Genomic DNA, 10,970 nt, shown 5'->3' on the forward strand with positions numbered 1-10,970 from the left:
TAATATATAAGAATAAATATGCATTTATTATGTAATAGGTAGAGTATTATATAATATAATATATTAATAGATTATTATAACTGATTCAAATTTCCTGGCTTACCTGTTGTAACTTTTTATCCATTATCTACACTTTTCAACTTCACTGATGTCTATATGAGAACTGTATGAAAGTTTGTCTGCGAAAGTTCACGTGTTTGTGAAATGGAACTGAAAAAAAATACGATGTCGTTATCGTTTTAGATAACCCTAGCTTACGCAAATTACACGAAACATATTTAGTTTCTCACTCGATGATAAATGGTAATTAATGTGTTTTTTTTTTTCAGAGATTTCTCTCTCTAAGAGATACTAACATTAATATGAATCGAAATTACTAAATTTGTATCTTTAGAAACAGAGTTGATTTTAAAATTTCTAGATTTTTTTCTATAAATATAGGAAGAAAATATATTTCTAATTTATTCTATAATTCTAGAATTTAGACAGTATCTAAATAGGGAAGACCCGTTCACGTTGTCACATTTTTCAAATACTTTTAAAATAAATGTTTGCAATATTTTATAATATCGTATATTACTTTATAATGTAGCTACATCCTTTAGGTGTAAGAAAAAAATATATTGACTTATATATATTTATATACAAAAAAGTTATTTAATTCTAAGCAAAATCATGCAAATGTGACAACTTATCCCATACCCTGGGTTGATTGTTACATGATTATGGATTGATTGCCACATGTCTTTTATATAGAGGAAACATACAACAAATGGTTCCTGTTTTAATACTTTATTAAAGTTAGTGACAGTTTTGTATAATATTTTTGTATAATATAGTGCAGCATGAAAACAATTATTGAACAAAAAATTAATAAATTTCATAAACTTTCCAGTGAAAACATCCTAGTCAAAATGACCTACTTATGTCAAATTATCATCAAATTGATGAGGGGTATGATGTCAAAAAAAGTGATCAAAATGATGACATTATGACTGTAAAACGTTCCATACCTTGATGGTGATTATAACTATCATTTTGATGTCTGTTTGATGTCAAAGTAATAAATAATTCCCTATACAATAATAAATGCAAGACTAAAATCAAATTAAAACTAAATTACATTGAATATGAGACAAAATAAAGACAGAAATATATTACACAAGATTTTTTAATTAAAATTTAAACTTTATTCTTAAAGTTAAAGACAGGTATTTAACTTAAAATCACATCGCAGGTTAAACGTAAACCAACTTACAAGGGAACTTCGCGAACTCAAAAATTCTGATTTTAATGAAACTTCCCACACATGTAAGAAGGGTAAAAAGATGAATTCAGAAATTTTTTGTTGCTGCCCAAAAACGGTTTTAAGGGGTGAAACCACCACTCATATGTAGAGCGGCTTTTACTTTTCTCAATATATCTAAAAAAATATTTGAGATATCAAAAAATATTTTTCATAAAAGTTTTATAATAAAATCTCTATATTTAACAACATGGTAAATATGCATATTAGGTCAAACCTCACCGATGACCTTGACATATGTTGTCAAGGTGACCTTCAGAAGGTTTTAGCTGGCGGTCATTGTTTATTAAAAAGTTATAAACAAAAAAAGTTGAAAAATATAGCAGATATTTTGAGTATTGGAAGGCATAAATGACTAATATTACGTTTTTTTTTTTTTAAGCAGAGAATACTTTATTTCGCGAGAAAGTCGCTGCTTTACCAAAACACAACATTTAAAGTAGTAAATTGTTGATAAATTGAAGTCTTTTTGTTAAAACAGAGAATACTTACATGGGTTAGATGACGCGCTTTAAACAGTTGACTACTTTTAAAGCGCGTCATCTAACCCATGTGGCATCTCACATATTAACTTTCCACGCATGAAAAGTTCACGCATACACTTTCCACGCGAACCGAGGTTCACGCACACCCCCCCCTGCTTTCGGGGGAGGTGCGGTAGTCCCGAAATAGTTCACGCATACACTTTTCACGCGAACCGAGGTTCACGCACACACACCCCCATGCTTTCGGCGGAGGTGTGATAGCCCCGAAATAGTTCACGCATACACTTTCCACGCGAACCGATGAGGTTCACGCACACCCCCCGTGCTTTCGGGGGAGGTGCGGTAGTCCCGAAATAGTTCACGCATACACTTGGACAAAATACGCAAAATTTTAAGTATGCAAATTAAATACACAAAAGTAATAAACTGCATGTAAAAACATATATATTTTATCTTTTATTACAGCACCTCCCCCGAAAGCAGAGAGGGGATGTGCGTGAACCTCGGTTCGCGTGGAAAGTGTATGCGTGAACTATTTCGGGGCTACCGCACTTCCCCCGAAAGCATGGTGGGGTGTGCGTGAACCTCGGTTCGCGTGAAAAGTGTATGCGTGAACTATTTCGGGACTACCGCACCTTCCCCGAAAGCAGGGGGAGGTGTGCGTAAACTTCGGTTTGCGTGAAAAGTGTATGCGTGAACTATTTCGACAATATATTAGTCATTTATGCCTTCCAATACTCAAAATAGCTGCTATATTTTCGAAACATTTTTTGTTTATAACTTTTTAATAAACAATGACCGCCGGCTAAAACGTTCTGAAGGTCACTCAGGAGGGTGACCTTGACAACATATGTCAAGGTCAAAGTCATCGGTGAGGTTTGACCTAATATGCATATTTACCCTGCGCTCTTCTATATTGTTACCAGCCAATTACGGAGTGGTTGGTTACATGACCCGTTGGCGCCTCTTTCTCCTAGATGCTCTCTAAATACTTATACTTTATATACGTGGCCTTTCTATTGGCCATCTATAAATCAATGTGTCTTCTGCTTGGGCCATGGACGTAAGCATGATGTAAATATAAAGGTGTACCATTGCGCATGATGACGTCACGTGTAGTGACGCAACGTGCATTGAGCCAATAAGAAATGCCCAGGAATGCAACCACGAAATTCGAATACTCAATTAATCGTACATTAATAAAATATATTTATTTAAACTTAAAGTCTAATAGAATAATAATACTACAAATAATAATAAACTTATTTAATTTAATAATGTTTATTTATAGTTTTTGCTTCTTATTACTCATTTTATACATTTTTTTATTTATTTTTTTCTGATTATTTAACACAATTTCTTTATTTATGTTTCGCAATCTGATATATGTCCTAGTTCGAACCAAGCACGCAATAACTTTTTGGGGAATCTTATAATTAATTCGTTTACAAACAATGTCTGTTAATTTATAAAATATTTTAGATTCCAGATTGAAGAAATTTTTCAAATTCATGATTCATTATTTGAGTAGCTTCAAGAAAACTGATACTTGGATAAATACAATTGCCTCTGGAGAAAAAAGAAAGCCAATCATTGGAGAGTTGAGGAATGGTTTTTGTAGGAACACCCAATTCAGGATAGGTATTTCTAAATCTATGTGCAACGTATCCAGATATATATAAAAGTGCATTTTTTTCTATATTTTCACGAGCTATAATATTTTCAAAAGTTTCCAGTAATCTTAATTCTTGTAGACTAGGATTATAACTGTTTACATTTAATGCTGTAAACATAAATATTAAATAAATTTATATACATATAAGACGATCAATTTTTATCTATTTAACCATAATTATCTATGGTTAATATTACCGCGTATACAATACAGGTTTTAAATATAATTAATCTATATATTTGAAACCTGTATTTGTTGCATAGGTCACCTAATTCATTAATTCACTGCAAACGATGTAAAAAAAATGATAATTATAATATACAATAATTTCACAGACAAAAGGATATTAATTCATACCTTCACTATCAACTATTTCATTAGTATTATTAACTAATTCTTCTATTTCATGTGTAAAAATCTTAGCTACTTCTGAAGTGTCCATAAATATTTCTTCTTCTTCTTCTTCTTCAATCATAACTTCATTTTCATCTATTATATAGAAACTGTGAGCATTTTGGAGTGTTCAAATTATTACAGCGTGTATCCTCAACATCTATTAAATTTATACAATTGCTATCTCCTTCAGTATTTTCTTTTCAGGTAATTACGGATGCAGAATGTTTTCCTAGGATATACCACATGAGCCGATTTTGCAATTCCACTGGTGTTGGATGGTCATGTCCTCCGCCCATCATTCTTAAATACGCAAATAAATTTTCTAATACGTCCTGATTCAGTCTGCGTGTATAATTATATATTCTATTGGAAGCGTCTCGAATGAATATAGCTTTTGGATATATAAGAACATCTCTATTAAAGATTTATTGGATAATAAAATGCCTTTTTGGAATTGTAGTAATGCAGATCTTTGTCCCACTCTCATTTCTTTAATAAACTCTGTCATACTATTGATCGTTTTATTTTGTTGATCTAAATTTATTCCGTACGCATTTAAACTAAACCATTATGGTGTCCATATTTATTTTGACTATTAAAAATATCGAACTAATTGTTAAATAATTTTAGTATATCAGCTGTCTCTTTCCATTGTTTAGACTTTAATAATCCGTTTTCTCCACACCACTGTATGGCCATTGCATTCAAATTAGAAAAAACTTGAGCCGCCATTCTAACATTTTGTCTTTGTGTTCCCTTAACATCTAGATGCGCTCTACTTATTTTATGTGCTAATTTCAATTCTTTTGAGTTGAGCATTAATAATTCTTCTAAGCAATCCTTATTGAGAATATGTCCCTCTACATGAAATCCAGAGTCAAAGAAATTGTTTCGTGCTAATTTTATTAAATGCGGGACATTCGCAAAAAAAAAGACTTTTAATGAATCGTCCGCAAGATGAGTAATAAAACACTCCTTGTTAGTCAGGTTCCATTTAATCCCATGTTTTCAAACCATTTTTGACGTTCCTCTGGGTTCTTAGGTATTCTATAATTATACGATTAGTATTAAAAGTTAACAATAACATAAAACAGTTGTGACATAAGATGTATAACTTGTTTGGAATACTAAAGCACAGTATATACAGTAGCGCAACTCTCCTGATTTCTTGTTGTCCAAAATGCGCCCACTAACCCCATCTGAACGTCGTTCTCTGAACTTCTTTCTCAATTGCTCTTCCTTTCTCCGTTCTGCTCCGCTCCCTCTTAGAATTTAAATGGTCAGTTAAGTAAATGCCTATCTGTATTGGAACAGAAATTTGGAGGAAATTAGCTCAATTAGTCACTGAATGCTATTAAGAGCTGTTAGAAGTGTTTGACAGACTCTGAATACGTTTATGTGATTAAAGTGAAAAGAGTTTACAAAGTATAAAGACAGTGAAAGAATGAAGTAAACGAAAAAGTGAAGAAAGTGATAAAAGTGAAATAAGTGATAAAAGTGATAAAAGCGAAGGAAACATAAAAGAGAAATTTTTTTCTAAGGGAACCTATATAAATATTATATAAGTTTTCAATTCTCTTGGAAGCACTTTGATCTTAGCTTTGTTTCAGGTGTTGCTGCATAATAATTAAAAATAAATGCGATAAGAAAGCCAAGCTGTGCAGTACCAGAATGCGTTAAGAAGTTTACTGATGTGCAACATTTTTTTAAATTTCCAAAAGAACAAGACAGGTATAACACATTGCTTTATATAATATTATTATTTTTTATATAAATTATATTGCTTCCTCATAGAGGAAACTTTGTTTTCGTTAAAAAAAAAAATTTTTTGTTGTTTTTCTGAATGCGTTCAGAATGTTCTAAAACGTCGAAAAATTGGTCTGTATGTATGTATGTGTGTGTGTGTCTATGTATGTGTGTACATGCCAAATTTACCGAAATTTCTATAACTCCAGAACTAATCAACCAAATCTTAACGAATTATATATAAAATAGGGGTAGAAAAAACTGAAGAATGTAATAGAATTAATAAAAATTGCTAATAATCAAGGGATTCTTTTTTAATAAAATTTTGAATTTGCAGAAATGTTTGTTTATGCTTTAATTTCTGCAAATTTGGAGATATCGATTAATTTCTAATTTTATTATATTTTTCAGTCTTTTCTACCCCTATTTCATATATAATTCGTTAAGATTTGGTTGATTAGTTCTGGAGTTATATAAATTTCGGTAAATTTGCTCTAACTTCCGCAAATATTGAGATATCGGGCTTCTTTATAGTTTTTAAGTGTGCAAGTAGAACCCTTTGCTCACAAAGCTTTCTCTATGAGGAAGCCAACAAAATAAATACTAATAATTATACATTAAATAAAATAAAAGCATCCTCATATACATTAAATTTATACATTAAATAAAATAAGCTTCCTGTAATAATGAGAAAGCAATGTGCAAGTTTGTAATTTGCACCCATTTTTTTTTATTGTAATGTGTGCATTATTTTGTCATTGGTAAAATGGTACAACATTTACAAATGGCTGCAATGGGTACGAGCATGTGGAAGGCTGGATCTAGAACCTAAAGGTCCAGAATATGCCCACTAGAATTGTCGTTTGTGCTATTTGCATTTTGAAAACAAATGGTACAAAATTAATAAAGTTAGGGCTCGTTTTCACCCAGATGCTGTACCCACTATATTTTATTTAATTAAATTAGTTTTGTTTCATAAAAAAGTATAAAATTGAATAATACTGGTATAAGATAGTAGTACATAAAAAATAATAATAGCAACAATATCTAACAATATTTACATTATTTTTTATGTATTACGCGAAAGTAACATATAAAAACATAAAATAATTAAAATCTTTTAGGGACAACACAGCACCCGAACAAACAACACAACAAAATGAGGAAAATGTGGTTAAAGAGAAAGTAGATAGGTATGCTAAATATAAATGTTCTATTTGTTATAATATTATATTTTATAATAGATATTATATGATACATATTTTTTGTTGCAGAAATACATATGTGCTGAGGCAACTGTTGCAGAAATGTAAGTGCAAGAAGATAATAGGTAATTTATATTAATAAAGGACTTGTTTACGTTTATTAACAATAATGGCTAAAAGAAAAAAAATGTATATTTTCAGCAAAGCAGAAACTTCACAAACAATCGTCCCAATTATTGTCAGTGACGTAGAAATAACTCAACCGTAAGTTTTTCTTTACTAATTTACAGTTAAACATGTATTTTTATTTTCTTTATTTGTTATGTAATAAAAGTTTTCTTATAAAATATAATTATCAGGATATATGTAATTTATTTATTAACACATTATATTTAAATTTCTTTTAACTTTAGATTTTATTTAATATTATTTTGCTGTTTTTGTCTCTTACAGCAAAATAGTTACATAATTACATATATCATATTTAAAAATAATCTTTGTGCTATGATCTAACGTTTGGAATATATTATAGGAGCACATCCACTATCAAGAAGCCTGCAGTTAGGACTAAATCGTCTGATGTTAGCCCGAGAAAAAGGAAATTGCGAGAAAAGTTCCAAAAATTAAAGGCGCAAAATAAAGTAATGCGTGAAACAATCCGACGGCTTCGTATGGAAAAGAAGAAGAAAGCTACAAAAGTTGAAGAAGAAAACGAATTCGATCAACTAATAAAACTAGGCCGTAAGTTATTACCGGAAAAATTTAATAGAATATTAGCGGCACAAATCGACCCACAAAACGTAAGCGTGGCAGAAGATATGATCCCGAATTTAAGAAATTTGCTTTATCATTATTTTTTTTAAGTCCACGAATGTACCGGGAATTGAAAGATTCAATTGCATTGCCTTCTGTACGTTCTCTACAATTATTTACGCAAAAATGGAATATTGAGCCTGGTATAAATGATAAAATTTTTGAAGCACTTAAATTAAAATTGAATACGTTGCCTCTCGTACAACGTCATTGGATAATATGTGCAGACAAAATGAGTTTAAAAGCTCATTTATTTTATAATATATCACGGGATGAAATAATTGGTTTCGAAGACATTGGTGATAAAAAATCATCTAAACCTGCAAGAAGCGCTTTAGTTATTATGGCACGTAGTATTGCAGGTAATTGGAAAGTGTCTATTGTTTTTTGTTTTGTAGAGACTACATGCCAAATAAACTTTTTAAAAAATCTGATATTTGATACAATAATTAAATTAAGAAATATACAGGTGCTATGGTGCATGCATTGGTTACGGACATGGGTTCTAATTTTATACAACTGTCCCGTGATTTAGGAATATTTACACAAAATTCAACTTTTTCAGTTAACGGAGAAAATTTAGTTTACATTTTTGACACTCCACATTTAATAAAAGCAACCCGAAATAATTTGTTAAAACATAATTTTGAATTTAATAATAAAGTAGCTTCGTGGGATCATATTAGACAGTTTTATATGCAAGACGTCAAACAATGAATAAGAGCAGCTCCTAAATTATCAAAAATTCATATGAACCCAAATAACTTTATGAGAATGAAAGTTAAATATGCCGTACAAGTACTTAGTAACCATGGAATGTGCAGGAATGTGTACACAGATGTCTGTCGGTCTTCTTCCGAATGAAGTTGTTGGAACTATAGATTTAATTGATCATTTTGATAAGTTGTTCGATATGTTAAATTCGTCCGCCGTAAATAATCCTAAAAAATATGGAAAAGTTTTTACCGAAAGTGAAAAACAAATGCAGTTTTTGCAAGAAATGTCAAATCTTATAAAAAGTATTAAAGTAGTTAGTAATAATAATAATGGTCAATATGTAAAAGTTAAATGCTTTGAATGCTGGCAGATAACAATTAATAGCATCATTCAGCTTTGGGAAACATTAAAAAATCATAATTTTCCATATCTCCGAACACGTAGATTGAATCAAGATTGTGTCGAAAATTTTTTTGGTTCCGTCCGGAAACAAGGCGGTAATTGTCTTAATCCGACACCTATACAATTTAAGCGCTCCTTTAAAAAACTTTTTAGTACAACATTATTAAAACATTCGGATACGCAAAATTGTGCTTCTGATAATGATGATATGTTAAATCTTATTGGAACGTTAGATAATAAAGAGTCCACTGTTTCGGAATTTACTGCTTCATCATCGGCGCATAACATTTTTAATATTCCGACTCATGAATATCGTTCAATGGATCTGCCAGAACTGGCCAGAAGAAAACGCATTTAAATATATTTGCGGATTTTTAATTAAAAGATGTACAGCAATACATTCTTGTAATATATGTACAAAATATATGAATGATAATATGGCTGTCTTAGATAATACAACATTATATTGTTTTTTTCGAGCCTATGAAAACGAAGAAGGAAATTTGTTTGGGAAATTAAACATACCAAGTAATGACTTTTGTTATTATATTCATAAATTAGAAGAAGTATTTGTAAAAAATTTTGAGAAGAATTGTATCCAGAAAAATATTGGCAATTATTTATTCCAATTAACACAAAATATAACTTTTGAACCGCCATGTCCAAATTTCCCTACTTCATTTTTGATAAAATTATATCTTCGTATGCGTATATATTACACATTATCGCTGCATAATAAATCGTGCAAACGGGTTACCACAAAAAATAGGAAACTTTTAAACGTTTCCCATTTATAAATTTTCTTCTTATAATGTTTAATTGTCATGTTGAGTTATGTTTTACGGGCATATTTTAATTATTGAGGCTACTGTTTCATTGATTCTTATTCTTATAATGGATTGTAATATATTATACTTACCCAGTATTGTGTGTTCATTTATTGCATGTTTTGTTCGCTTGCAAATAACATTATATATAACTTTGCGTGTTTTTTTATTGCATTTTATTTATTTTCAAATTATATTGTTTAACTTATATTATATTTATTAATGTATTGATTGTATTGTTGCGTTGTGTACATTTTACTTTTAATTAATGGCAACATGTATGTGCAATTTTTTCAGTTGCGTTAATATATTGATATTGTGTTTTGATATTATGCGTTCATATTGTGCGTTGAATTTATATATGTATTAATATGTGTGCATTAATAGACTTTCATACATTACGTTACTTATTAAATTTCATATTGTGTATGTTACATAAATTCATGTATTCGTGTGTGTTAAATATATATATGTATGTATATACATATATATGTATGTGCGATGGTGCATGTGTATTTGTAAAGGCATGAATACTGTTAGTGATTTTACATTTAATTAATTATTTTTTTTTATTTTTTTTATTTTTTTTATTTTTTTTAGTTCTTACATGCCTCAAGGATGAATAATCAAAAGGTTATACGAATGAAAAAGGTAATTATGCAGTAATAGGGACCACCCTCCGATGACCTTGACCTTGACATATGTTGTCAAGGTCACCCTCCTGAGTGACCTTCAGAAGGTTTTAGCCGTCGCTCGTTTTTTATTAATTTCATTACATTCTTGTGACGGGATCAAAATGGGATGTTTTGATTGGTTCAACTCGGACGACGCGACGCGTGACGCGCTCAGTGGAAACTCAGCCTTATGCTAAGCTATGCATTTTGTGTGCAATGGTCTTTAAGGTCTTCAGTAATTCGAGCGTGAAACAATAAAGGCCGATTCGGCTTCGGTCAATCAGACAAATCGCGATAGCGCTATTAAACACATTACGTGAACGTAATGTACGTACATTATCGTACTTTTCGTTTAACTTTTTTGTTTGGAGTCTCAGCCTAATTCTACAAACGCTGTATGATATTCCTTGATGTCTACTGAATGGACCTGCACCCTCATTTTGTAACATCAAGTTGTAGAATTTTTATACGAAGCAAATATTGTTAAAAACGAGTGTAGGTATTACAGACAGCTTTGATCACCTTAAAACACCTATTGTAGACGGGCACTAATGCAGGTCTACAATGCAAGTCGTAAAATCGTGAGTCGTAAGAATTGACCAATCACAGTCGATGATTCTCCTCAAATTCGATTGTGATTGGTCAATTCTTACGACTCACGACTTTACGACTCGCATTGTAGACCTAGCATAAAGCAAGGTTGTAGACCAGCACATGGCCATCA

At 30.8% G+C, this 10,970-nt stretch overlaps 2 protein-coding genes and 1 long non-coding RNA gene across 11 annotated transcripts in view; 2 read left to right on the forward strand and 1 right to left on the reverse strand.

Annotated features, from left to right (window-relative positions):
• Positions 1-218, reverse strand: part of Argl (Argininosuccinate lyase) — a 70,281-nt gene extending 70,063 nt beyond the window's left edge. For 5 of the 9 annotated variants that reach the window (XR_013258935.1, XR_013258934.1, XM_077419289.1 and 2 more), the window contains exon 1: positions 104-218. Coding sequence is in view for 7 of the 9 variants with exons in the window: in XM_077419289.1 (XP_077275415.1) it covers positions 104-124 (21 nt within the window). In the remaining 2 variants the exon portion in view is untranslated. The remainder of the gene's footprint in view (positions 1-103) is intronic. The other 4 variants (XM_077419284.1, XM_077419288.1, XM_077419291.1 and 1 more) reach the window with 3 other exon arrangements.
• LOC143904534 (uncharacterized) lies at positions 214-4,655 on the forward strand. The gene is made up of 3 exons (XR_013258936.1): positions 214-303; positions 3,274-3,432; positions 4,067-4,655. It is a non-coding gene; the product is annotated as an uncharacterized LOC143904534 (long non-coding RNA).
• LOC143904533 (uncharacterized) lies at positions 4,654-9,372 on the forward strand. The gene is made up of 2 exons (XM_077419299.1): positions 4,654-7,077; positions 7,346-9,372. Exons 1-2 carry the CDS (start codon positions 6,983-6,985, stop codon positions 7,674-7,676), a joined length of 426 nt encoding a protein of 141 aa, XP_077275425.1. The 5' UTR covers positions 4,654-6,982; the 3' UTR covers positions 7,677-9,372.
• The last annotated feature ends 1,598 nt before the right edge of the window (positions 9,373-10,970 follow it).

The sequence above is a fragment of the Temnothorax americanus genome, unplaced genomic scaffold, assembly GCF_048541705.1.
Source record: "Temnothorax americanus isolate GAGA-0224 unplaced genomic scaffold, ASM4854170v1 Scaffold53, whole genome shotgun sequence".
Lineage (NCBI taxonomy): Eukaryota > Metazoa > Arthropoda > Insecta > Hymenoptera > Formicidae > Temnothorax > Temnothorax americanus.

Bases quoted from the DNA above. Each gene is read 5' to 3' on its own strand.
- LOC143904533 (XM_077419299.1), top strand. From the start codon at position 6,983: ATGGCTAAAAGAAAAAAAATGTATATTTTCAGCAAAGCAGAAACTTCA. The intron at 7,078-7,345 runs GTAAGTTTTTCT...AATATATTATAG, and splicing joins GACGTAGAAATAACTCAACC to GAGCACATCCACTATCAAGA.